Consider the following 27,965-nt stretch of genomic DNA (forward strand, 5'->3'; position numbering starts at 1 on the left):
CACTGGAAACACACCCGTGAACAAAACAAGTCCCGTATCTGGGAAAGGCTCCCTTCTAGCAGGTCACATTTCAATTAGATCACGGCAGCTTCATGCTAAACTTCAGAGACTTCTGGGAGGCATCCTCTGGGCCATGTGTGAAAGATCAGCCCTCCCCCCAGACCCTGTCCCCCAGCCCTTCCCCTTCCTGCTGCCCTCACAGCACTTGCAGCCGTCCAGCTACCACGTTACGTACATCTATGTGCTGTTTGCTTCTTTACTGCCTGTCTCCCCTGCTAGAGTGTGTTTGTTCACTGCCACGTCCAGGCCCCTGCACTGGTGCTGGGCATCTGGTGGACTCTGCCTCGATATTTTTTTTTTAATGTTTTTTTATTGTGGTAAAAATCACAATATAAAACACACTACTTTAACCGTATTTAGCTGTACAGTTCAGTGGCACTAAGTACATTCACGTCGTTGTGCAACTCTCACCGTCATCCATCTCCCCAATTTTTCACCTTCCTCAACTGAACTCTGTCCCCATGAAACACTAACTCCCCATTCTCCCTCCCCAACGCCCCCCTACCCTCCAGCCCCTGGCATCTACCAACATACTGCCTCGATATTTGATTACTGGGTGAACAAGGAGGGACTGGAAATCGGGTGGCACAGGCGTCAGGGCTCAGTGATTTCTGAGCTGCTCTCTTGGAAGGGAATTGTGAGAAGCCAGAGTATCGGGGCACCAGAGTGGGGGGGGTGGAGGTGGGGTTCTAGACCCTTCCTTTCCCTGTCCTCCCACCTCAGGGTTTTGATTGAGGGTGGGAAGCAGAGGGCTTCAACCTGGCTTTTATAAGCGTCACTCAGGACAGTCGTACTTCTTGATGTTTTGCCTGGTCCTGAAAGTGAGACCCAGTAATTGGCAGCCGAGTATTGGCTCCACTTAGTGGAAAAAGCTGCTTTTCTGCTCCTAATGTTACCACTCCCTGTGCATAATGTAAACGCCTGTAGCATTCATACCGGCGGCTCTCGGTCCAATTCTATCTCAGAGCCAGTTACCCGGTTCCTGTCTCCTTCACTGCAGGGTGTACGTCGGGATAGGAGCAGGCAAGTGTTTTCATGGCCCCTCATCACCCTGACCTGCTGTCTCAAGGCTCAGAGAGAAAGGTTACAACGTGGCAGCGTTAACTCTTTAAGACTTGAGCTCCAAGAACATAGCAAGCAGGTCAAGTCCATTCCCTCTGTGCCCTGCCAAGGGCAAAGCCTGCACAGAAACAGGCGCTTCCGCTGGGCTGGGAGGACGTGATGGAGATGCTGCAGGGTTCAGAGGAGTTGGCTTCTTGCGTGGCCAGCTTGTAGCAGGTCCGTCTCTCTCAGAGAGGTCCTGCAGGGCTTCCCAAACTTCCCTGCGTCCTAAGGAGCCTTTTTAGGCATTGTTTTTCTAATCATCCTATGAAATGTTAATAGCCCTATAGATACACTGTGCATCTGTTTATAGGCTTCTCACCTCAGTGTCATTCAACGACCTGGGCACCTAAGTGGGAAAAGCAGCTGCCTGGATGCCTGGGATGTGGACTGAAATGTTGCAAGTACAGCTGGGTCCCTAGTTCAGTGTCATGGAAAGGAAGTACTGAAATCTGGTTGTGGCCAAAAGGTATATGCTGCGGAATTAACTAGAAATAATTCAGAACAAAATACAGGTAAGTGCCCAACTGCGTGGAGCACAGATAAGAGGCAGGAAGTTAGGAAGCCCCGTGTCTGGGTGGCCTGGGACCTGCGGTTTCGTGGAAATATGGGCATGTGTTGAGCCTGGAAGGATGGGTAAGGCGAGGTAAGGAAAACAGGCATGAGGAAAAGAGAGGAAGTGATGAGCATGGTCCACGGGGTATAGCTAGGCAGGGAGGAACGACTTCACCCGTGTTTGGAGCCGGTTATGGGGCTGTGAGTCGGTTGGTAAGGCTGGGAGTCTCCACGATAGACCTGCTAGGCAGACGGGGACCGATTGGCAGCTGGTCTCGCATCAGAAGTCCCGGATTCTGTATCGAGCACCATAGTGTGAAAGTGCGTTTGCTCATTGAACTCCATCCTCTTTTCAGGGTCTCCGTGGGCTCCCTCGGGGCTGGTGAGGTCGGAGCTGGCCCCAAACCTCCCTGTTGACTCGGCTCCACTAACCGTTCAAGTTCATGTTTTTATCCCCACTTTTGAACATGGCCCAGAGAGTGTAGAAACCAAGGCCAGGGCAGGGCGTGTTCCTCCCCGGGGGTGTAGGAGGGGGCGGTCTCACGTCAAACCCCAGAAACTTCCTTCGATTTTGCATTTTGGAAGCTTTTGAGGTAGAGAGGTTTCATGTTTAACCTAAATTATTATCAGCTAAATTATTATAAAAACTATTATGAGTACATAATTATAGATACTTAGCTTATAGATTACATATAATTATGCATGTGATTATCTAATTATTAAAGTTAGATAAAGTTGATTATAAAAATACCATTTTCCTTGGCCACATGTCGCCCGCATCTGCAACGCGGGGAATTCTGGCTGTTTGAACAGTGAACTCCGATCATCAGTCTGGATTCCGAGGCCTTTTCTGCAGGAACTTTGCCCCCTTCTGTTATTAGAATTCTCAGCACTTCTTCCAGAAAGGGCTGGAGAGAGGAGAGAAATGCCATTCGTGGCAGGTGCGAGCAGGAAGCGGGGGGAGAGGTTTGGTGGAGGAGGAGGGGCCCTCAGCCCTCCACCCACGTGGGCTGCAGAGGATTCGGCGGTGGGCTTGGAGGTCGTTGGGTTTCCAGGGCGCATGTCGACCCCTGGGATCCAGCACAGAAGGAGCCGGGTCTCACAGCTGCTCAGCATCTGGACTGCAGTGAAAGGAGGGACATCAGAGCTGAGGACAGGGACATCTGGGGGTGACAGCAGGGCCGCCCAGAAGTCGGCACCCGCCCATGTGCTGCTCGTTCTTTCCTGGCTGTACTCTCTGTCCCTTCATTATTTCTTCTGTCGTTATTGCCGTACTATCCTTGGTGGTCATGGTATTGAGGGGAAGAAAAGCACTGGTTCTAGGGCGGGCAAGCGTTACATGCTTTAATCACTTCAGCAGGTTTAACCTTCACAGCAGCCTTTGATTTGGGCATCTTCCTCTCCCAGAGAAGGGCTGCCCAAGGTCAAGGGTGTGACCCTTGTACTCTGAACATCCTCTGATCTCTTCCCTCCCTAAATGCTCTTTCTCTCCCCTCCGCCATATAATCATGGCTTTTGGTGTCTTCGTGGACCCTCTGAATCCCCCTGTCTGGGTTTAGGGCCCAGCACTCCCACCTCCTAGCGGTGGGAGCTGGACCGGCTCCCTGGCTTCAGTGTTTCCATGCCGTCAGCTGTGAAATGGGGACAGTGATGTGTGAGCTGACTCAGCGAATGTTAGTTGTTACCATTTCCTCCTTCTTTACAAATATGAACCAGGCGCCTCTCCCCTCTCCCCCCTTTCCCTTTTGTCCATCTACTTCTTTTTTCCTATCTGTAATCGAGCTGCACAGCGCAATAGCAAATCAAACAAAAGCAAACCTGTCCTTCAGACCGTGTGCTCTTACAGCCCCTGGGTTTGGTCCTTCCGTCAGCCCCTGAAATTGGAGGCAGCAGATTGGGATTTTACGGTCACTTCCTGTGCTTCACAGCCCTCCCTGGCCATTACCTCGCCGGCCCCACCTGTCTCCAAGTGGAGTTTGCCAAACAGGCGTCAGTAACTGGCCAGAGCCAGGCATGGCCCCAGATCGCAGGGTCCAGAGGTGGCCGAGCTTCGGGAAGACGCCGACGCCTGCGCCTGCGCTGGGCTCCCGCCAGCGCCTCCGGCCACCCTGCCCTCGGGGAGTAGCAAAAATAAAGACTGCAAAATCTAGCAAACTGAACATCTTTAAATGGGACAAGAGGCTTCAAAACTGCTGCGTTATACGGAAGAAACCTTGGCCGCAGGTCTCGTCCGTAACGAGTGTTTGACAGCCATCGGGGCCCTGCTGGCTCAGCCCACACCTCTGGTGAGAATGGGGTGAGCAGGGTGTCCCCTCCCTCCTACAAGGCCCAGGGATTAATGGACAGGTTGAGATCGCGGTGGGCGGGAGGACCGTGATGATATGAGGTGTCAGCTCCTACCAGGGCCTCGGGAGGGGAGGGCAGGGGAGGGACGAGGGAGGAGCTCCTTTCGGTGATGAGGAGATGCGACCCTGGGGCCCAGAGGTCCTCCCTCTTGAACTAGGATTTCACTTCTGTGTGCAGCAACCCCTCCCTTTCCCTCCTGTATCTCCTGCCTCTGCTCTAGCTTCTGCTTTGAACAAATACTGACATTTCCATTTAGAGCTTTTTGGAAGGCAATTTAGAAACATATGTAAAATTTTAAAGTATGCATACTCTTCAGTCCATAATTCTACTTTTTGGTATACCTATATTGGAGAAACACTTCCACAATTTTTTTTAAACATGCATTTTCAAGGATGTTTACCACAGTATTTGTAACAATAAAAAACAAGGGGAAGAAGTGCTAATCGATGGCAGAATGGCTGAATAAGTCATACTATAACTGTAGCAGGACCTGCCACGCAGCTAGTTACCCCTCATGACATTGCCATTCTGACTATTTTTGACCTAGAAAATGGCAGTTTCGTAGAGTGAGAGATATCCCTGTGCCTCTATTTCTTCATCTTTAAAATGGGGACAATCATCGTGCCTCTCACAGGTTAATGTGAGGATTTACTGCAATACCGTGTGGCCGAGGCTGTGGCCCACGGCCAGGGCCCGGTAACTGTTCGCTGATACTTCTGTGTATCTGTGTTAACATGGAGAGAGCCCAAAACACACCATGTGGAGAAAACAGCTATACGTATATGTTTTCAAATATCGATGAAGTATGAACCCATTCATGGGGGGAGAACACGTGTGTGTGTGCGTGTGTGTGTGTGTGTGTGTGTGTGAACGCCGACGAACAGGACGAGAAGGCCACTCTGCAAGCCGTTCCTAATGGCTAACCCTGGAGAAGGGAGCTGGGATGGGGGGAGGGTGGGGCACGGGCAGAGGACGTGCCCCGCAGAGTTCACCCAGAGGAGCAGAGCTGCTGGCGGACGCACACACCTGTAAAGGGAGCGGCCCTTCGTCGTGTGTGGGGCCGTTTTGGCTGGCCCGGGAGGGCTCTCGTCTCTGCAGCTCCTGCTGGAGCTTGAAGTCCCAGGGAGAGTCGTCAGGAAGGGGTGATGGATGTAAATGGATGGATGATTAAGAGGTCAGGACCCCCAAAAGCAGTATCCACAGCCCCGTGAGGACACACCGAAACCTCTGTGGGTTCCTGCTGCACCTGGCGTGGGTGACGTGGGTGACCTGGGGTCCTGCAGCAGCCGGGCCCTCCCAGGAGCAGACTCAGCCAGGCCCAGGACTCAGAGGGGCTGGAAGGGCTGGAGCTGTTGCAGGTCTAGCTTCTGCTTCATACCGAGGAGGTGAATCAGCACATCAGCCGCGATGCGTGTGACCTGCAAAACCCGTCAGACCTCCCAAGAGTGTCCCTTGTGGTCCCTTAACTGGAAACAAACAAGAAAGAGGATTCTGCTGGGCACGCTGCAGGGCCATCAAGGGGAATTACACGTTTTCCTCTAAATACTTCTGGATTAATTGAACTGTTTTACCTTGTGACTATAAATGTAAATACTGCTTGTGAATTAAAAAAAAAGAAACCTTGGTGAAAAAAAAAGGGGGAAAAAAGGAAAGAAAACTCTTTTATCCAGTGAGATTTGGTGTTCAGTTGTGTAGCTAACAGCCTGTTGAGATGAGGGAGAAATCAGGCCTCTCTGCACTGTCACCACCTGGTCCCGCTGCCATCACCTCTCACTGGGCTGCTGCTGTCACCCCCTGACGGGCCTCCCTGCTTCTGATCTGTTCCCACTTCAGCCAGAGTGACCATTTCAAAATGCAAATTAGGTGCTGCTGTGACCTCTTTAAAAATGTTCCAGTGACTTCTCATTGCCTTTATTGTGAAATCGTAAATCATAACTGCTTACTCTGGTGCTGAAGTCGCTGTAACTCTCACTCTCTCTTTCTCTCTCTCTCTCTCTCTCTCTCTCTCTCCCTCTCTCCCTCTCTCCCTCTCTCCCTCTCCTCCCCTGGTCACAAAGCCAGGACTGCTACAGAATTAGTGTGTATAATAGTAGTAAGAAGCTTACTGATCCCCTACTATGTGCAGCGTCATGCTAGGTGCCTTGACTACATGACCTGATTTAATACCCACAGCATCTCTAGAAGCTTTTCCTATCTTTTTTTTTTTTTTTTTTTTTTTTTTTGCGATACACGGGCCTCTCACTGTCGTGGCTTCTCCCGTTGCGGAGCACAGGCTCCGGACGCGCAGGCTCAGCGGCCATGGCGCACGGGCCCAGCCGCTCCGCGGCATGTGGGATCTTCCCGGACCGGGGCACGAACCCGTGTCCCCTGCATCGGCAGGCGGACTCCCAACCACTGCGCCGCCAGGGAAGCCCTGCTTTTCCTATCTTTATTCACAGACGAGGATGCGGAGATTTAGGGGACATTGAGAAACAGACCAGAAGTCTTACAACCGTTGCGTGGCGTCCGCAGGCCTGGAGCCTGACTGGGTCTGACCCCAAGTCCATGAGCATATTCAGCAGCCGTCCATCCTGTGACGAGCCTCTGCTCTCCTGGCCACACCACCTCTGGAGGGCGCGACTGCCTTCCCTCTGGGCTGCAGGCTCCAGGAGGGTGGGAGCCCGGGAGCAGCTGTGGGTTCGCTACTACACCTCCAGCCCCTCCCATCCTGCTTGCACACATCAGGTCACCAAACAGTGTTTGCTGGAAGCGTAGATGTGCTGGCACAGTGCTGGGTTCTGGAGTGATGGCTGGGGCCAGGGCGTGCCAAGCAAGGTGGTCTGTGCCTGGCGGGGCCTGTGGTCAGTAGGGGCCGGGGTGTCATCTCACTGTGACGCAAGCTGTGATAAGTGCCACGAAGGGCGCTGGGGAAAGTGGAAGGGGGGCCCGGCCTGCCCTGGGCAGGGAGCAGCGGGGCACAGCGAGGCATTCAGGAGGTGTTTGCGGGATGAGTCGCAGGGAACGACAGTTCAGCCTGATCTCGCTGCTTCCACGCGCCTCTGCTCAGGGCTTCTCTGGGCTCCGTGGCCAGTAATGGGACGGGTGGGTACCGCCCACCCGTCTCCTGGAACAAATCAGTGCAGCAGTAGAAGCATCTCCCTACACGGTGGGAACTGTCCCGCCGGCCGGGCTGCCCTGCGCCCCTCCCCTCCCTGATGGCCACCTCTAGGTCCCACCAGTGTCGCTGCCTGTGGGACAGCTGCCTGGGGGCTCAGCGTTTTCTCAACTCCTAGGAATAGGCAGACTCTTCAGTGTCAAGCAAGGGGTGTGTTCTGGTTCGGTTCTGATGACACTGGTAGATGCTGAAGCCTGGGTTTGCTGGGAGCTTGGCATGTACTTTGCACAGAGTGCCTGTTGCGTGTCATGCCCGTTGCTTCTCACAAAAGCCAGTGAGGCCGCCCCTCCAAAGAGGAGGAGGCTGCAGTGCCATGCGGCCCATCTGTCCAAAGCCCCACAGTGCTCGCGTTTAGAAACTAGACTGTAGTGCCTTCTAGAGAGTTCTGGCTCCAGTCCCTAAGCACAGTCTCCAGCCTCAGGGAGAGAGGTTTCCAAGGGCAGCCGCCCAAGCCTTTCGCATGTGAGACTTGGCTGGAGTCGAGACCACACCTGCTGGGCTGTGTGCGTGTGTGTAGGGGCGGGTGATGAGTGAGTCCTCCGCCTAACATGCACCCCTCGAAGTGGTGACACAAAGGGGTGTGTCCTTCGCAGAGGGCTCACCCCCCTACCCACCCATCTGCTGAACAGGCTTAGCTCTAAAATTCCTTTTCAAAGTCACTCTGTAGCTATAGATCTAGTCACCAAGTATCGGCTGGTTTTCTAGACAACTTCTACCATAAAGGTTTGTCCTAAGGCCAGTGGGTTGGGTATTGGTGACCTAGATTAGAGGTATCACTGAAGCATAAAGGCAAGTTGGTCATTGTTGCCCAAAAAAGGACTTTCCTATTTCACAAGCTCCTACAGGAGTGTTTTAATAGTTGCGTTGAGGCCCGCAAGGTAATGGACCTAATTTATCCTTGCCCTTCAGGTGCTGGTGTTTCACCGCAGTGCTGCATTATTCCTCGTGCACTCCAGTGTCGTAAATGGGAGAGAAAAATTGGGTATTTAGTGTTCTTTGATGGCGTTTATAAGTATCCCAATTAGTCATTTCCAAGGATGTTAAGAATTCTGTACATCACCTCACACTGCCTTTCAGGGCTCTGGAAACACAAGGGCGTGGATTCTTGATGGATTCAGACTTTCTGATTTATTTTTTCCCAAGGTACTTAATCAGGGAATGCAAGTCATTTGCCTTCTCGAAGCTTCCTCTCCTCCCCTGGAGACTCGTGGAGTTTTCTCGATCTTTTTTTCCTTCTGCTTCGAAACCCCTTCAAGAACTGGGGTCTGGGCTGAAATGACCCAGAACCTGACCCCTCAAAGTTGCTTTCCGTTCCAGCCAGGGCGGCAGAGCCTTGCTGCCACCTGGCCCAGCAGACCAGACCCCTAGTCATAGAGGGTGCGTGAAATAAAGGTCCGTCTGTTGTGGTGGTTTGTTCCAGAGCTGGTGATGCTGCTGGAATGGTGGTCGGGCACGGAGTGCATCATCCACACGGACCCCCGGGCCTACCCCAAGTACGGGAAGGAAAACGCCATCGTTGTTCTGAACCACAAGTTTGAGATCGACTTTCTCTGCGGTTGGAGCCTGGCCGAGCGCTTCGGGGTCTTAGGGGTAAGTCGGACGTGCATTTCCCATCTCACACGTCTCTCTCCTTCAACCCTGTAACTTGTCTTTTCGCTGTCGGTCGTTCAGAGTTTGCAGCAGCATCAACAGACTTGTTGAAATGTTCTTAACCAACTGCTTTTCCTCCTTGCTCAGAATCAAGTGAACATCTGCTTATGAGTAAGGATCCTGTTTATTCAGCAGTTATGATGCACTGGGCATTTGACGTGCGATTAATGTATTTAATCCTTACAGAAACATTTGGGAGTCAGGAACTGACACCTGTCCTTTTGAAAAGCTGCGGTTAAATACCCTGCCAGTGGTCACACAGCTGTTACACAGGTTTGCATTTGAACTTGTCCAGCGTCGTATTCTTAATCTCTGTGCTCTGCTCCCTCCCTGGCTGACGGGCAGAATTCACCTCTGAATGTTCATCCTCGTGGACGTGAGAAAGCTGAGTGCCTAGGCGACAGCGTTTGACCTGCAGAATTCAGAATAAATACAAAATCCTGTTTTTCTCCAACTAGTTTGACTTCTTGCATACCTTTGGGACTGGGACTCCCCAGTTGACTTTTGTCATGGTTAACACATTGAGCTGTGCTGGTTGAGCCCGGAGCAAGTACCAGAGTCCTCGGGCTCAGGTATCCCGACAGGAATCACGGCGTGGACCAGCCCGGGGCTGGGAAAGTCGGAGACCCCTCGCACCGGAACCTGGAGATCCTGTGTTGCCCCCGGGAACAGTCCCCCGCAGACAGGCGGGGCCCGCGCACGTCGCACTTGCTTTTGGTGGCCCATGTAGACAGAATCATAGTGTGTAGAAGGCAGGAGTTTGAAGACCAGGCAGAGTAGATGTGACAAGAGTCCTGGGTCAGATTCCCTGGGAATGGTCTCAGTGTGTCCAGTCCCGGACGTGCCTGGGAGTCCCAGAGTTGGAAACGGAACTTTGGGTCCTGCTGGCCTCTGCCTCTTGGGAAGAGCCTTGGCTAAGAGACTAAATAGCCTTGGGACACATTTTGTATTTGCTTTTTTAAACTTTTTTTAAAAATTTATTTATTCATTTATTTATTTTGGCTGCATTGGGTCTTCGTTGCTGCGCGCGGGCTTTCTCTAGTTGTGGCGAGCGGGGGCTACTCTTCATTGCGGTCCGCGGGCTTCTCATTGCGGTGGCTTCTCTTGTTGCGGAGCGTGGGCTCCAGGCGTGCGGGCTTCTGCAGTTGTGGCTCATGGGCTCAGTAGTTGTGGCTCACAGGCTCTAGAGCGCAGGCTCAGTAGCTGTGGCGCACAGGCCCAGTTGCTCGTGGCATGTGGGATCCTCGAACCCGTGTCCCCTGCACTGGCAGGTGGATTCTCAACCACTGCGCCACCAAGGAAGTCCTAAACATTTTTTTAAAATTTGGGGCCAAAGGTGAGAGAAGGAAATATGCTTAGAAACAGGTTCCAATAATGTCTTTAGGACAAATGATGGTCGTTGTACAGTTAAACTATCAAAAGGCAACTAAGATCGTTAGCAGTTTTTCAAGAGATGAAAACAGTGTGTTAAATCACTGTTGCTACCTTAAGACTTCTAGAAAACTGGAATGCCTGGGGGTGAGTGCACTGAAAGGATTTCTAGGAATGGACAGGCCGCCCTCCCAACAGTTTTCTCCTTTGCTTTCCTATTTGTTCTTCCAGTACTGACGTGATGTCTGTGCAGGCACACGTGTGTGTGTGTGTGTGTGTGTGTTCAAACATATTTTCAGGAACAAAACCAGAAATTCTATTATCTACCTTTCTCTGTCGTAGAGGCCTCGGACAGAGATCTTAGCTAAAGTTCTGTGGCTTTATTTTTTTTTTTTAATTTTTTTTTTTTTGCGGTACGCGGGCCTCTCACTGTTGTGGCCTCTCCCGTTGCAGAGCACAGGCTCTGGACGCGCAGGCCCAGAGGCCATGGCTCACGGGCCCAGCCACTCCACGGCGTGTGGGATCCTTGGGAACCGGGGCATGAACCCGTGTCCCCTGCATCAGCAGGTGGACTCTCAACCACTGCGCCACCAGGGAAAGCCCTGTGGCTTTATTGTCGCTGAGAGGAGAGAAAAATGTCATAATCCGAACCCCATCGTGGATACAGATGATTGACGACCGGATCCTTCTTCCCTTACGAGAGAAAGCGTACGGGGTGTCTTTGCCTCCTGACCGGAACTAGTGCTAATGCCGCCTAAGCTAGGCTTCCTGGAGCGCTGGTTCTTCACGCGCACTTCGGGGGCAGCTGCTGGTTTTCTGGGCTTCGCAGGCAGCTTGGGTATGTTCATGCTCAGGATGAGAAACGTGTAATTTGGGGCAACAGAAAGCGTGTTGGACTTAGAGGCACTTTCCAGTGGCCGTGGTCCCCCTGGTGGCTTTGTGACCACGGGCTTCTTCTATGCGTCTTTTGCCTTATTTGTGCTATTTTCAATCTCTATGGTATGGTTGTTGTTTACTTTCTATAGATAAACGGGCAGAGCCTCAGTTTGGGTGAAGAATTTGCCCCAGGGTAGGAACTAGTAACTCTGATTTCCCAGTTGCTGCTCTTTCCTCCTGGAGGGTGTTGAGAGGAAAGGCTGGGGGAGTGCCTTGTGTCAGAGAATGACCAGGGTGATGGCTGGAGGGACCAAGTTTCCAGTCCTGCCACAGTACCCCCCACCCCGACCCCCGGTCTGTGCGGGGCTCGTTCTGAGGAAAGAAAACCCTCAGTACCACCATGGGGTCAGGGATGGAGCGATGGGACCAAGGAGGCAGGGGCACAAACAGGGAGGGGGGACCTTGGACCGGACAGGAGACCTGGGGCTGAGCAGCGGAGGCTTTTGTGAACTGACGAGTGTCAGCACCCTTTAGCATTTTCCAGGCAGAGGCTCTGACGCAGATCACTTTACACCTCGGCTCACAAGGGTGCAGAGGCATGGAAGTTCTTAAGCAGAATGGCCACCCGCCAACGGCACAGGGACTGCTCGTCTCCAGCCTCGACTGCCTCGATGAGTACCGTAGCTACTGGATTCCATTTCTTCCTCTTGAAAACCAAACAACTAATGTCGTGTGCGAGGGCACGAGCCTTGCCTCTTGGTCTGGAGTTTTAGGAGCTCCACCCAGCGGGGGGTGGGCAGGTCTCACCCCCTTAGGACGACACCGCTCCCCTTCTCACTGGAGCTTGGGTAGCCCTGCTCAGGGCGCCGCCAGATGGCCTGGCCCCCAAGTTCCCTCCAGCAGTGGAGGGACAGTGGGGAGCGGGCAGCAGGTGAGCACTGAGCTCCCTACCCCCCAGCACTGGGGAAGCAGCGGTGCCGGGGCCGGGGCCGTCTGTGCACGGTCTGATGCAGCCGTAAGCTGGCAGAGGCACTGGGAGGGAAGGGAGAGGGCGTCGTGAGCTTGCGGGGTTGAGCCAGCTCAGGTGGAAGCTCCAGACTGTGTTCTCACGGGGGGATGTTCTCCCTACGTGGCAGGGCATGATTTACCACCCACGTGTGTCTCCTGGAGCACCTGAGGTTTACCTGGAGGGCGTGAGGCCAGGGGAGCTGCCTGACCCCTTCCTAAAGCAGCCCATACATTCCTACTACCCTTGAAAGGAACCAAGGAGCATCTTGTTATATGAATTGTTTAGCAGTACTTTTGTCTTAATTGACCTTCAAAAAACTCACCTGATTCACCTCTTTTGTTTATTTATTTATTTATTTATTATTTTTGGCTGCGTTGGGTCTTCGTTGCTGGGTGCAGGCTTTCTCTAGTTGTGGTGCGCGGGCTTCTCATTGCGGTGGCTTCTCTTGTTGTGGAGCACGAGCTCTAGGTGCACGGGCTTCAGTAGTTGTGGCACGTGGGCTCAGTAGTTGTGGCTCGTGGGCTCTAGAGTGCAGGCTCAGTAGTTGTGGCGCACAGGCTTAGTTGCTCCGTAGCATGTGGGATCTTCCCGGACCAGGGCTCGAACCTGTGTCCCCTGCGTTGGCAGGCAGATTCTTAACCACTGCGCCACCAGGGAAGCCCCCATCTCTTTTTTTTATTTTTTTGCGGTAGGCGGGCCTCTCACTGCTGTGGCCTCTCCCGTTGCGGAGCACAGGCTCCGGACGCGCAGGCTCAGCGGCCATGGCTCACGGGCCCAGCCGCTCTGCGGCATGTGGGATCTTCCCGGACCGGGGCACGAACCCGTGTCCCCTGCATCGGCAGGCAGACTCTCAACCACTGCGCCACCAGGGAAGCCCCCATCTCTTTTTTTTAAGTAACACATTTTGAGATCCTTCTGGAGTCTGAGGAGTTTGGTTTTTAGAGAAGAGTTATAAAGGTTCCTGACGGGGCATTTTTCATCTTAACATGTAACAACCCAAGAGGAAGTGAGTTGAAATTGAAGCAAGTGAAATTTGCAGAAATCCTTGAGAGGAGGGTTATTAAATGTGAAATTGGATTTGTGGAGAAAGTGATGGGATTCTTTTACAAAGAAAAAAGGGGGAGGGTTTTTAGTCTTTTATAAGCTTTTACCCTGTGTGGTCATTCTGGTGGCCTGTCCCCCAGGCTCTGGTCCCCTCGGAGCTGGCCTTGCCCGGCATGGGCCGGGCACCAAAGGCTCTGGTTATGGTCTTTAAGGGGTTCACTGACTCATTCCTCCTTGGGGTGAGTGTGACCAGTGAACAGGCCAAGGCGTGCAATGCAAAGGGTCACGGCTTCCGAAGCTTCGAGTCTGTTTACTTTTCTCTCTGCCCCAGTAAAATACGCATGTCCTCCTTCACAGTGGCCCCGAAAGGTTACCTGAGATCACGTTTGTTGGGTCTTTGAGCAGTGTCAGGGCCTGGTAAGCGCTCCGTAACAGCAGCTGTTCTTGTCCATTTTTATCTGCTGGGTACGTGTGGCCTGGCAGTTACCCCGGAGGCCAACTGGGATGTTCTCTTCGGGTCTTTAAAGAAGCCCTATGTGTTAGTTATCTACAGCAGGTGACAAGCCCCAAATGTAGTGGCTCAAAACAAACTCGAGTTATCACCGGTTGTGTGGTCTGAGATCAAAGCTCAGCTCCGCGGGGCTCCTGGCAGGGGTCCCTCGGAGGCTGGATGATCTCATCTGAAGGCTGGCCGCGCAGTCATCTGCTTCCAGGCTCACCCCTGTCTGTTGCCAGCCTGACTCTCGCGCCTGGGCCTCTGCTCGGGTGTCAGCTGATCCCCACGGGGAGCGATGCAAGAGTGAGTGGGAGAAAAAAGCACCTGAAGCAGAAGCCACGGCCTTGTTGCACCTGAAACTTCTGCTGTATTCCATTTGTTGGAGATGAGTTGAGGAGCCCACCCCGTACTCCAGGAAGCAGGGAGGTACCAAGAGGAGAGGACCGCTGGGGCCAGCGTGGAGGCTGCCTGCCACCCACAGCATGACGTTTAGCCTCACACCTCACGTTCCCATTTAGTTGACAATTATTTAGGGGATCCATCACAGCTCCGCCTGAAACTAGATCGAATTCCTGTCGCATGTCTGCGTACATCGAGGTGCAGAGGAGAATAGAATTCTGATTCCTAAGCAGGGGGCGCTCACGAACTCCCTAGTGCCTTCTGGGCACGAGGCCTCAGTTGATGACGAGGGCGGCTGATGCATCTTCAAAGTACTTATCCAGCAAGCGTGTTGGGTGTATCTTCTGTGGAAGACACCGCTCTGGGTGCTGTGGAGATACAAGGACAGACTGAAAGGTCCAGCCGTTGCTCTCAGTGACTTTCTAACATATAGAGAGAGGCAACGAAGGGGCATATAAGCCGGTCACACAACACAGGGCTTGAACAATAATGGGAGGTGGGGCACGTGTCCATTGGGGGCACCCTGTGCGTGTCCACAGACCACTCAGCCATACAGCAGCTTCCTGGGGGTCCTTTGCTTGCTGGGGAGGGCCCAGAGGTCCCGGCTAGGAGCTGGGGCCACCGTGGTCAAGGCAGAAGACGGGGGGGGCGAGTTTTGGTGTCTGGGGCAGCTCTGTTTATACCAGCCTGTGGGGAAGGACTGCAGTGTTTCAGCAACTGGAGAATGACGTTTCCGTGCTGTTAGCACACGGACTGCTGCACCCAGCGATGCAGAAATTTCCCAGAAGGCGTTGACACAGGGCTGAGGCCTTGAAGAACGGGGGTGGTTTTAGGAGGGGATGAGAGGTGTAGGTAAAGGGAGAATTATGAGGCGAGGGACAGGGGTGCCTGGAGGGAGATCATGAGTGCTGTGGCCACCCAGCGAGGATGTGGCCAGCTGCTGTGGTCCTGGGCTCTGCTGACCAGTCCTTCTCCATCTGCCAAGCGTACATTTCAGCCCTCCCACTGCCTCGTTCGCTGGCTGCCACCTCAAGGTCACCGTGGGGTGCTTTTGGACTTATTAACCCAAATCAGAAAGAAGGTGTCACGAAACCCAAGAAAATCAAGAACTGAACCCAAACCTGTCAACGTTCGGTTTGATTTCGCCAGGCTGCTTCTGGTTATGAACAGGCAATGGGGTTCTTTCTGTGCGAGATCACACATATCTAAAAACCAGCATTTCTTCAAGTTTGATTATACAAGGACCAGTTTTCTAACTACAGATTTCTGACAGGAATGTCGATGCAGACTTGTTTACAAAGGCTGCACGAATGTTATTTCCTATAAACCTCCCATCAATGGTCACGTTCTCCCAAATTGTAGGTTTCCTGTGTTTTATTTTCAAACGTGTAAAACTACCCAATAAAGTGGATGCCCTGAAAGATGAATGTGTGCTCAGGTCTCCAGAACAGATCTTTCTGTTTCCCTCTGAGGGTAGCAGCGGAGAGACAGATGTGTAGGCAAAACTCCCCAGTGGTTTCGAGACCCACACGTGTGACTTGTACCCTGGCTCCTGCGTTTACCAGCTCTGGGACTGTGGGGAGGTTATCTGACTTTTCTGAGCCTCAGTTAACCGTTCCCATTTCGTGCTGTTCAAGGGTTTCGTGAATATAAGTAAAATACCTCATCAATCGCCTAGCACAAAGTAGGCGTGCCCTAACTGTTAGCTCCTTCCACCCTAATTCGTTTCCCTTCACTCAGTGTTTTCTCATGAAAAGTAGGATAAAGTGTAGAGGGTGGAAGAGAGATGGAATGTTCTCAAAATGCCATTTGACCAGCGGTTCTGCCACTGGATCCCGTGCGGCTGAAATCCCCCATCGCTTTTACGAACTGCGAGGTATCGTGGCATTTGTTGACCTTCATCCCGGCTTCTTCATAGGTGCCTGTCAGGCTCTCTCTTTGGCTACAGAGAGATTAGAAGTTTCTAGATGTGGAGAAGTGTTGTTTTCCTTACCAGTGGCTACACCTGCAGCCATGGTTTTGTCAGCCCCGTTAAGTTGGATTCCGGCACCTACACCTACACCTCCCACTCCCACCCCGGTTAATCGGTTAATGGTTAATCCGCAGCTCTGTCGGCGCTGCTGCCAGGCGCCGCCAGCTCGGGGAGGAAGCAGGGGGGCCGCCGTTTGCCTCTGTGTGTTCACCAGTTGGGCCAGGCAGGCTCTGGCATGTGACACAGGTAAGAATCCTGAGAGAATGGAGATGACGTGAAAGCCCTTACAATCGCTGGAGCTGGGAGAAGCGTTGGCCACGGAAAGGAGTCTCTGGAAGTACAGATGCATCTTGAGCTCATAACCAAGTGTATTCCTGGAAGTGGTAGCATGCACTTTATTTTTAAGAGCGTAGCCCCGAGTTAGATGCGCCAAGTCTTCTTTTCTGTTGCACAAGATCCTCTGGCTTGCCTTTAACAAGCCGAAGTCGGATCACACCGACCGGCGGTAAATCCAGGCTGGCTTACAGCAGTGGTGCCGCTGGGCGTCCTCCCTCCTCTTCCTGCAACTTGGCAAAGGCCTGTGACGTTTGCTCTGGGAGCCGACTGTGCGCCCATTGCCCCATCCGCTGCTGCCTCTGTTGCACCCGTCTGCCACCTGCCCAGGGGGCCCCGTGCCCCCGTGTTCCTGAGCTTCCGTTGACTGTTCCTCAAACACCCCCGGCTAGAGGTACTGAGCACAGGGAAGCGACTCCATGATCTTCTGCCCCCTCCCTGGAAGGCTCTGTCTCCCTGTCTGCCCCGGCCCAGGCCCACCCAGGATGGACTCAGGCTGGCCATTCAGATCAGAGGCCAGGCAGCACCACAAGATCCGTGCCCAAGAAGCGGGGCAGAGCATCCTGCCAGGAATTACTCCGGAGCCCTGATCCCACAGACCACAGACAGCTGTGACTTACTCTGAACCTAAGAGCTGCCTCGTTTGTCCCCAGATGCCCTTCTTTTTCACTCCACGTCTGCACTCTGGTCAAACCAAGAGCGGTTTGGGGCTTGGAAGCCCGTAAGCTGGGGTCCGGGGGAGACGTTATCGAGATCCAAAGAGCTGCAAGCATTTTGCTGGACTTTGACATGTTTGATGGTTTGTTTCCTGCAGATGAATTCTCACACTGCTTTTGCTCCGTGTTTGTTTTCTGCCTTTCCCCTGTGGCTGTGACTCATGGTGGGACAGTGCTCATTTTTCTTTGGGACTCTCTTGAGATTTTTCTGGTGGTTTAAGGTCTCCAGCATTTTCCTCCTTAGCATCAGAGAAGGGAGAAAGCAAGAGAAAGAAATGCAGTGTAAGTGAGTTAGGTCACATGTGGTACCCTAGTTGGCACAGGTTGAGCCTCTCACCTTTCCTCTTTCTCTCTCTCACACACACACACACACCCCTCTGGTTTATTATTTTGAGCTCCAGTCTTTTCCTCTGTGTTTTACTATGGCCAGGGACTTATATCTCAGAGACATATTCTAATCTCATCTTTTCTTTTGCTGGGAACCATATCTGTCCAACAACTTATCTGCAGAATTTAGTGGCAGCAATAACACTGAAATTGCCAGATTTCTTTTTCTTTTTAAAAATTTATTTATTTTTGGCTGCGTTGGGTCTTCGTTGCTGCGCGTGGGCTTCTCCCTAGTTGCGGTGAGCGGGAGCTACTCTTTGTTGCGGTGCGCGGGCTTCTCATTGCAGTGGCCTCTCTTGTTGGGGAGCGTGGGCTCTAGGTGCATGGGCTTCAGTAGTTGTGGCACGCGGGCTCAGTAATTGTGGCTCGCAGGCTCTAGAGTGCAGGCTCAGTAGTTGTGGTGCACGGGCTTAGTTGCTCCACAGCACGTGAGATCTTCCCGGACTGGGGATCGAACCCGTGACCCCTGCATTGGCAGGCAGATTCTTAACCCCTGCGCCACCAGGGAAGCCCAATTGCTAGATTTCTGTTTCTCTCTTCTCACTATACTTTGGACACCTGAAGGCCATGGACAGTCCTAGCCATCTTTGTGTTCCCAGCACCAAGGAGGTTTCTGGCAAATACCTGCTGCACGACCAGAGTGGCTTTGAGGTTCAGGTTCACATATCACACGTCATGATAGCGGCTGAGCTGTCGGTTGACTTGCTGGTGCTCTGTGGTGATGGGCCTACACAGCTTGGCTGGTCTCCACTAATCTTAAACATTTGCGACTGTGTTTTTAGCTCACAGTCAAGAAAAAGTTCAGAGTGTTAAAGTGTGGGTGCCGTAGCCTGTTTATTATTGAAGTCTTACCTGTTTTCAAAGTTCCACTTAAGATACCCCATTCGGGTATTTTATATATTTAGTGGAAATAAGTGACCTTGGGTGAACCCAGCTGGTAACCATGATGGTGGACCTTCAGGAGGGAAGCCAGGAAGAGATATTTATGCAAACAACCCCTTGACCAGGTACCATCTTGCTGACTAGTCTCAGTCCCTACTCGTGTTCTCTGCTGGTCCCTGCAGAGTGGTTGGAGGAGGAGGGGACATTATGGAAAGGTGACTACAGAGGATGCCCTACTGTTCCCAGCTATCCTACAAACCCAGCATCAACACTTAACATTTTCATCTTATCAATTGGCATGTGGCCGTGTTGGAGAAAAACCTTAAGTAGGAAGTTCTGACTCTGCGCCTTTTTTTTTTTTTTTTTTTTTTTTTTGTACGTGGGCCTCTCACTGTTGTGGCCTCTCCCGCCGCGGAGCACAGGCTCCGGACGCGCAGGCTCAGCGGCCATGGCTCACGGGCCCAGCCGCTCCGTGGCACGTGGGATCTTCCCGGACCGGGGCACAAACCCGCGTCCCCTGCATCGGCAGGCGGACTCTCAACCACTGCGCCACCAGGGAAGCCCCTCTGCTCATTTTTTAACCACAGAGGCTGTAGAGCGGAGAGAAGTGAGGCGAGAGCCAGCTAATCTCAGGTTGGAATGCACCAGATCTTACTGCATCCTTAGAACAGGCTTTTGTAGCACCTTGTGGGCTCTGCCCAGGGGTCGACCAGTTGGCTGGAGGCGCTGAATTTGGGACTCCTGGGGGTGGCTGCTTCTCTGAGCAATTGGGTGGTCCTGAAAATGGTTGTGGGCTGCTTAATTAGATTGCTTGGGCAGCTGTGGTAAGACAATTCTCAATCTCTCTCTCTCTCTCTCTCTCTCACACACACACAGGCTAGAAAGTTTCATAAACTTTTCACCATAGGATGTGATAGGATGACAGTGACTCCCTACAGCAGCTAGAAAGTGGCCAGGGGTACATTTCGGCCCCTGTAGTTGTGGATTGCTCTGTGCTGCCTGGGAACATTTTTTGTTTTTTAGATATGCTTGTGCCTAGATGGCTCTATTGATAAATCTAACTCATCAGTAAATCCTCTCAGATCTACCTTCAAAATTAATCTAGGATCAATGAAACTGGTATATTTTCTTGTACGTTCTCTCTTAAAGGCACTACCAGCCACACACAGGGACCTTTGCTTGACCTGGGGGAGTCATGGCATTGTTGGCATATTAAGTTGCCTGGAGGACTGTATGCATATTTGAATAGTATGTTTCTAGTTTTTGGTCATAAATGAGTTAACTCCTGTAAATCTCCCAGCCCAGTGCCTATCACGGAGTGCTTTACTACGTGTAACTATTGTTATTACTACATTCTAAAGCTGGCTTAGGAAATGGGTTGAATTAAAAGGGACATTCAGCTGCTGTGGCTACTTTGTGGTAATAATAATAGCTACACATTATTGAACACCTGTGTGTCCTGTTCTCAGCTAGGAGCTTTGGTATATGTTTCCATGTGTTCCTAGATCTTTACAGCAACACTTTCAGCTAAGTATTACTTTGCTCATAAGAATACAGACAGGAAAGTTGAGGCTCACCATGTAAACATAATCAACAACAAGGCCTAGGCCTAATCATAACATCCAGAATTTGAAGGTTGAAAGATGGATTAATTCAACATAAAAACAGAAATGGCTCCTCTGTTCCTTTTCCTCATTAAAAACAGATAGGCTGTTTTTGATCCAGGGACTCATGTTCCAGAAGCAAATGGTTGAAAATGTGCTGATGTCAACCACTTCTTAAAAAGGGCATTGTTAGAGGGACACCAGCAAAATAGTTTTCTGAAAAGTTCAGCGTGTTAGAGTGTGGGTGCCCTAGCCTGTTTGTTATTGAAGTCTTACCTGTTTTCAAGGTTCCACTTAAGATACCCCATTCAGGTATTTTATATATTTAGTAGGAAAAAAACAACAACAACAGGAAAATCTAACAAAATTAAAGAAGCACTTCTAATCTCACCATCCAGCTATAGCTACTGTTATTTTTCGCCGTTTTACCATTTTCCGTATAGTCATACTATAAACTCAGCTTTGATTACAGATTAAAAAAAAAATTTAGTCTTAACATAAAGCATCTCCCCAGCCATTAAATATTCATAGAAAACAAATTTTAGTGGCTGTAAATCAAGAGGTTGACAAAGTTTGTGTGTAATTGTGCAAATAGTGAATATTTTAGGCTTCATGGACCATATAGCCTCTGTCACGACTTTTCAACTCAACTGCTGGAGCGTGGAAGCAGCCAGGCTACTAGCAGCCTACTAGCAGTAGGCAACGTGTATGTAAAAGAGAGCGGCCGTGTCTCAGTAAAACTTTATTTATAAAAACAGAGGTGGCAGAGCAGATTCGGCCCGCCGGCTACGTTTGTATGATATCGTATACGACATAATTCATAGAACTCTTTTTTTAAATTTAATTTTTAAAAATTGAAGTATAGTTAATTTGCAATGTTGTGGTAATTCATAGAACTCTTCACTGTGGGACATTTAGATGGTTTTCAGTGCTGTGACACAGTGTGACAGGGATGACACACAGACTGTTGCGGTCACGTCTTTTGGTTTACGTGTACATCCCACATCAGTGTCAAAGTCGCCATTTCCTTTTAGCGGCAGGTCATCAGGGGCCAACCACTAAGACCCACTTGGGTCTTGTGGGATGGATCCATTAATAGGAAGCACCCCTGAGAGGACTTTTCCCCAGCAGACAGCCGTGACTGACTGCACTGGACCATTCACCTTCCAGACCCAACAGCTGCTACTTTGGAGTATAGGATCCTTCTCTTGGCTGTACAATCGATCACCATTCATAGCTCCTTCAAATGGCCACAGATTAATTTTGGAAGGAGTTCAGGAGCAGGTAATTTTTAAAATAATCCTAACCTGCTGAGAAAGTAAGTTTAGTTCTTTGGTGAAGAGTTTTTGTTTTGTTCTCATCCTCAAGGCTGTGATCAGGGAGGTGACTGAAGGGCAGGGAGCAGGGACCATGAAAACATCCCAGCTGACAAGAGGGGACGGCTGAGGAGAGGGCCAGGAGGCCTCCCACAGCCTGAAACCCACCCGTGGACTCAGCGCGTGGCCTTTAGATGGCTCCAGTGGGGGAGTGGTGATGCGTAGAAAGTGTAGCCTGTGCCGGGCACACGTGGGCCCACAACCCTCCCTTGGAGAGCACTCTGATCTTTGGGGACCTGCCTCTGGGCCCTCTGGGGCAGGTCGTCGGATTTTATGGCTTTGGTTCTTTTATTTCTTTTCTTTTTTGTTTTGTTTTTCGTTTGGGTTTTTTTGTTCGTTTGTTGGGTTTTTTTTTTTGGCCACGCTGCACGGCAAGCAGGATCTTGGTTCCCTGACCGGGGATCGAACCTGTGTCCCCTGCAGTGGAAGCTCGGAGTCCTAACTAATGGACCAGCAGGGAATTCCCCAGGCTTGGTTCTGTCTGAAGGAATTTGCATGTTGGAAATTGGTGTGTGGGAAAAGCAAAACCAAAACCCGCCAAAACGTGGAGACGCTACTCCTGAAAGGTATCTGTGCTTTTCCTTCTCCCAGTGGGGAAGATGCTTGTGGATTTTTTAAGGTCAAGGGAACAAGTGGCTGTTCGCACCTTTCTCTGGCCTGCGTGGGTGGGTCGGGGGATATGGCCTGTTGCCCCTCTGCTGAGCTTTGTAGTTCTTGTGGGAGTGACAGGGAAAAGAGACAGGGCAATGCTGAAGTACGGCTCTTGCTCCCGGGCCTCGTGGGCTCAGGGGCATGGCCGGACAGCTGCCGCCAGGAGCACAGCTGAGGCTGCCACTTGTCCGCATCACCGCCTCCATCATCTGTGCCATTGATGGGTGACGGCTATTTCTAGGAGCCTCTTGGCCAGTTCCAAAATTAGGGGCGAAAAATATAGAACCCAATCCACTAGATCAAAAGCTGGTTCTTGTGTCTCCCCTGCTCCCTCGCCCCACTGGATCCCTGCTTGTCGTTCCCCCCCGCCTCCCCGTTCGGGGCTTGCAGCACCTGCAGCCTTGGGGCTGCGCTGGCCAGCAGACGGGTGGGGCTCTCCCAGCACCTCTGCTGATCCCGGTTCGCCTCTCGGCACCACCATTTCCCAGCTGTCGAACCCGGAGAACCCGCTGGGCCACGTTTCCTGGCCTGTAAGGAGGGTAGGGTCCGCCCACCCGCAGAGCCAGCAGGGTTGCTGCGGACCGGGTGAGGTCTGCGTGGTGGGCTGAGCGAGCACTCCGGGGTGGGCACCTACCTGTGTGAGCGGGTGGAGGGTGATGCAGCATCCCATGGCCCCCAGAGGTTCCCGACTGCTCCGCTGCCCGCCCTCCCCTCGGAGAGCCAGGCCCCCTTGCCCCCTGCCCCCGGGGCAGGGTTTGCACGACCTTGACCTCCAACTGACCGGTGTCGGAGGCTCCCCGCCTCTGCATGCTCGGGAACTGTCCCCGTGCCTGGAGTGCACGTTCACTCCTCCTAGAGATCTCCGGCGGCCGTCGGGGAGGACCCCACGCCCCCTTTCACGGACGCCCCGGGACCCCTCTGTTTCAGGGCTCCAAGGTCCTGGCGAAGAAGGAGCTGGCCTACGACCCCATAATCGGCTGGATGGTGGTAATTCACGGACGCCCCGGGCCCCCTCTGTTTCAGGGCTCCAAGGTCCTGGCCAAGAAGGAGCTGGCCTACGTCCCCATAATCGGCTGGATGTGGTACTTCACGGAGATGGTCTTCTGCACGCGCAAGTGGGAGCAGGACCGCAAGACCGTCTCTGAGAGCCTGCTGCACCTGCGGGACTACCCCGAGAAGTACTTTGTAAGTGCACCCAGCCCTCGGGCGCCCCGTCACACTCACACTCGGGGTGCCCCGTCGCATATGAACTCAGGGTTCCCCGGTCACACACTCACACTCGCTCACGCCTCTGCTTCCTGAGCCTCCACAAATGTAGACCCTCTCTCTGAAGCTCACAGACCCTTGAACACAGTTAGACCGGGGTTGGAGGTCCTGCCTGAGGGGAGAGCAGGCACAGCTGCCAGGCCATCCCTGCTCGGGCCACTTCCTAAGGCTCCTGTGGGACCGTGTGCGGCATTTGACGGGGGATGGTGCATGGGACCCCGGGACCTCGTGTGATCCCTGGGCTGTGTGTGTGACCTGGGAGCTGTCTATGTGACCTCAGGACTGTGTGTGTGACCTCGAGGCTGTGTGTGTGACCTCAGCTGTCTGAGTGACCATGGGGTGTGTAAGTGGCCTCGGGGACGTGTGTGACGGCCACCCTGTCCCTTCCAGTTCCTGATTCACTGCGAGGGCACGCGGTTCACAGAGAAGAAGCACCAGATAAGCATGCAGGTGGCCCAGGCCAAGGGGCTGCCCAGCCTCAAGCACCACCTGCTGCCTCGCACCAAGGGCTTCGCCATCACCGTGAGGAGTTTGAGAAATGTAGGTAAGGACGACCCTGCGGGGCCCCGTGCAGCGAGGGAAGGGGGCCCTGGCGCCCATAGGAGTAGCTTCCTCCCTGTGCCCCCACCCCCGCCCCTACGACGGAGAGGAGCCAGGGACGGAGGCTGGCACATCACCCCTGCGTAACCTTGTTCCGGGCACCCAGCGTTGGCGGAGTGGCCACTGCCTGCACAAGGACGCACACGCACCACGCCCACACGTGTAGGCACACGCACGCTAGGCCAACACTGCCCTCTGCTGCTCGGCGCAGGTACTGCAGGCGGCGGGCGGTGCTGCGTGCCTGGGGCCCACGCCCAGTCAGCCCAGGTTTTTGTTGCGGTTTTGCTTTATTTGGCATTTCTTGCCCGTCTTTGGCATCAGCTGCCTCCAGGCGATGACCTCTGTGACCTTGCCGTCTGTCGGGCTGGCCTTGAGTCCGGAGCCCTAAATTACTGTAGGTAAGGACGAGAAGCAAGTAGCAACAAGACCAGCCTGCCGCAGTCTCTTTGTCTCCTGTTGAATTCTGGTCCCTTTAGTTTGGAAACAGGTGCTTTACCCTTTCCTGCCCTGCGGGTGCCGGAAGCCCCGCTGCCCTGTCCCTCGTCTCCCAGGAGACGGGAGGGCGGAGCTGGGGGACCTCCCCGCGTCCCTGGCGCCGGTCTGCGCCCGCGGAGGCCCCGAGGCCAAGCATTCTGCGGGGAGAGCCGGCGGGGGCCCAACGCGGTCTCCGCGGCCCCGGTCCCCGGTCCTCTCTGCCCCGTGAGGCCGAGACCCCCAGCTCCTCCCCGGCCTGCACAGGGGATTGGGGTCGGTGCGTGTGGACCGTGCGGTGTTTCCGGTGCCGTCCCCACACCAGGGGGCGGCGGCCCCACCAGGAGCTTTGTCTTTGTGATCGCGCAGACCGGCCACCCGGCTCCTGTGGACGGAGCGAAGGCGGCACCGAGTCTGACTTTAACACGTGGGGACCCTGAAGGTCCCCGACTGCTCCAGGCGGCTCTGGGTCCCTCCCGCAGATTCTTCCCCCTGCCTGAGCTTTGCCTACAGGCCGAAGGGGCAAAGACTGCCCAGCTCTGCAGGCTGTCCCACCCCCGCGAATAGTGACGATGATGACGATGATGACGATGATGATGATGATAGCAGGGCGATTCTAATACGCCAGGCAGCACAAGCACCTCACGCATAGCGTGGCCGCAGCACGTGCCCGCCAGATGCAGTGAAGGAAACTTTTTTTACTTCCAATTTACAGATGAGGAAGCTGGGGCTGAAGGGTGAGGAACTTATCCCAAGTGACTCTACTATTGCACAGCAGGCTGGGGTCACACCCAGGGCGGCCTGGCTGGCGGGGCTGGCAGGGGCGTACCCGTCCTTCTGCTGGGCTTTGCAGGCAGATGGATCTAGTGCCGGGCCTCGTTCTATCACTTCAAGACCTTGGGGCTTCTTCTCTGGAAAAGGAGGGAACTGTGCAAATTTAGGCTGTTCTCTGGGGAAGCCCCATCCTTGATTAATCGAAGTAACACCACCTGTGTTGGAAGCATCAGGCTGCTGTGTAAGGGCAGGCTGAAGAAAGGAGGTGTGAGACCCATTGACGGACATGGGCTCTCACACCCTGGGGCTCTGCAGCCTCACCCCATGCAGCCTGAGGCCTTTCACTCTACGTAATTCTGTGCTTAAAATGGCTGGACGATGTACTAAACGTGAAGGTTATTCTCCTCCAGCCTCACTCTTCCTAGGGAGGGGGACACCTCTTCCCGCGGGGAGGACAGGGGAGTGGTCTCGATTGCTTCGGTGGAGGGGTGGGAAGCTACCTGCCGGCACTCCTGCAGGTCAGCGAGAGGGACCCTCTCCCTTTGGCTAAGACGTGCTCTAGCTGCCAGAGCACCCCCTGTGGACCCCACGTGGTGGGCAGGCGGCAGGTAGAAGCAAATGGACAGTGGTTTTGAACCTTGGTTCTCCACGTTCCCAGCCAGAGCAAGTGACTCTCTACCCGCCCATCACCCCACTCACTTGATTGGTAGTAATTGCAGGTATGCAGAGCTCTCAGTGAAGTCTACTGAGCACAAACGATGTGCTGGGGCCTTTGGGAAGGGCTGACATTCAGCATCCCGAGTCCCATTCCCCGGGAGAACTAGGCTCAGGGAGACCGAGCGGGCTGTTCAAGAGAAGATCCCGCATCTGGGAAAAGGCGGCCCTGGGATTCGCACCCAGACTGACCGCAAAACTTCTGTTCTTTCCACTGTCCAGTCCTGCCTTACTGACTCTGCGGGAGGGGCCATCTGTTTCCACTGCGTATTTCTACCCTGCTCTTCCCTCACTGTTCCTTCACACATCCTGTCCTCCTGTCATCCTGCCATCCAAGAAGCATTCATGGAGCCTGGGCCAGGCCCCGGGGCTGCAGCAGTGAATGTTGACATAACTTTCAATATGCTGACAGGTTAACTCACCAGCTGGCAGACTGGTTAAAAATCACACATTCTTGTTTGTTTCTCAGCTACGTATCAACTGACTAAACCATGTTTCAGTCCCTTAGAAGTTTCCAGTATCTTATTCTAGTTTTATAGCTATCTTATTTTTCTAGGGGAAAAATGCACATAGAATGGTTATGCTGCCGTAACTCAGAAACCTCCTTAGATAGTATTCTTTGGATTGATTTACCTTGCTATTGGTATTTGTTTAAATATTGATATCTGTTGTAGTACATCATCTAGATGGGCCATCTGACCTCAGTAGTAACTATATTCTGTTACTAATCTGTGTGCTTCTCTGATGATGGAATGTGGTATGTACTCAACGTAGAACATTTGGACAATATAGAAAAGCATGAAGAAGAAATTAGCAGTCCCTTCATTCCAAGATAATCGGCTAGCAACTCAATTATTGTTTTTCCAATATGTGTATCTACAAAGTGAAATTGGGTTCACACGCTATATACTGCTTTGTATTTGTTTTATTTTTTTATAGTTTCAGCTGTATATGACTGTACACTCAATTTCAGAAATAATGAAAATCCAACACTGCTGGGAGTCCTAAATGGAAAGAAATATCACGCAGATTTATACGTTAGGTAAGCTGGCTTCGTTTCCTTTCCAGAAAATAGGGCGCCCATCCCAAAATAGATAAACCACAAATGAGCCGCAGCCCTTCCTCCAGGGGAATGTATGAACATGTTAATAATTTGTCTGCAGTCTGTACTAAATGGAATGTGTTCACAGTCACGTTTATATTAATAGAGACGCATGCACTGATGTAAATAAGGAGGTGAAGCCTCTTGTCTTCCCAGACACTTCATGACTCTCTCTCACCAACTCGTTCTCATCAAAGAGCTCAGGTCCAACAAATGAAAGACAATTATTTTACAGCCATTTTCGAGACTGAGTGTGAGAGTTTATTTTATGGACCCCCTTTCTTGGAGGACGTGTCTACTCCATAGAAACAGACACAGATAAGAGCATCTGTAATTTACAAAGAGGCCTCGAAGCAAATGGAGAACATTTCAGCAGCATCTCACTTGTGTGTTATATTCCAAGCTAGGGAGCACAGAGAGGCAGGTGTCCTCCTTGACAGGTCTTTGTCTGAGTCATTGAATCAGGCTCTGGGCCATTCCCTCGTGGGCCGTGACTGCATTTGGGCCTGTATTTCCCCTCATATGGATGTGGATTTCCCCCTTTTCAATCAACTGAATTACCCTCTCACTTCCACATCACCTAGACTACTACCTAAATAGAAGCCGAAGGATGGCAAGCATTGTTAGTTTGAACCTGTGTTTGGGGCACCCGGCATGGGCCGCCTCCTTGCTAGCTGCTCTCTGCTTGGCAGGCGGATCCCTTTAGGAGAAGTCCCAGAAGATGAGGACAGGTGCGCGGCCTGGCTGCACAAGCTCTACCAGGAGAAGGTCGGTGCTACGGGGTGGGCTCTGCACCATCTAAGGGTCCTTTTCAAGCGGCAGCTGTGGTGCTTTGGGACCTCCGGGAGTTGATGGTGGAGCGCGAGCCTCTCCCACTGGGCGAGACCTCACGCCCTGGACGTTCGTTAATGACCCCAGGGCCGACGCTCTACTTGGCGACAGGGGAAAAAAACGTCGCAAAATGTTTTTAAAGGGGCCTTCACAGAAAGAATGGAAGCCTATTTCATGGGTGTAGTGGACAAAAGAGGGAGTTATGGCCCCAAGAGCCCTTTGTCC

General features: G+C 52.6%; 1 protein-coding gene across 14 annotated transcripts in view; it reads left to right on the forward strand.

Annotated features, from left to right (window-relative positions):
• The window catches only part of LOC113606908 (1-acyl-sn-glycerol-3-phosphate acyltransferase delta), a 1,415,842-nt gene that overhangs the window by 1,373,509 nt on the left and 14,368 nt on the right, over window positions 1-27,965 (forward strand). For 7 of the 14 annotated variants that reach the window (XR_003427759.1, XM_027081744.1, XM_027081758.1 and 4 more), the window contains 5 exons: window positions 8,637-8,806; window positions 23,006-23,167; window positions 23,639-23,792; window positions 26,747-26,849; window positions 27,602-27,677. Coding sequence is in view for 13 of the 14 variants with exons in the window: in XM_027081744.1 (XP_026937545.1) it covers window positions 8,637-8,806; window positions 23,006-23,167; window positions 23,639-23,792; window positions 26,747-26,849; window positions 27,602-27,677 (665 nt within the window). In the remaining variant the exon portion in view is untranslated. Of the gene's footprint in view, window positions 1-8,636; window positions 8,807-23,005; window positions 23,168-23,638; window positions 23,793-26,746; window positions 26,850-27,601; window positions 27,714-27,965 lie in introns of those variants that run through there. The other 7 variants (XM_027081775.1, XM_027081765.1, XM_027081825.1 and 4 more) reach the window with 6 other exon arrangements.

This window comes from Aethalodelphis obliquidens, unplaced genomic scaffold (assembly GCF_003676395.1).
Source record: "Aethalodelphis obliquidens isolate GAN/ISIS:26980383/991018 unplaced genomic scaffold, ASM367639v1 scaffold3, whole genome shotgun sequence".
In the NCBI taxonomy this organism is placed as follows: Eukaryota; Metazoa; Chordata; class Mammalia; order Artiodactyla; family Delphinidae; genus Aethalodelphis; species Aethalodelphis obliquidens.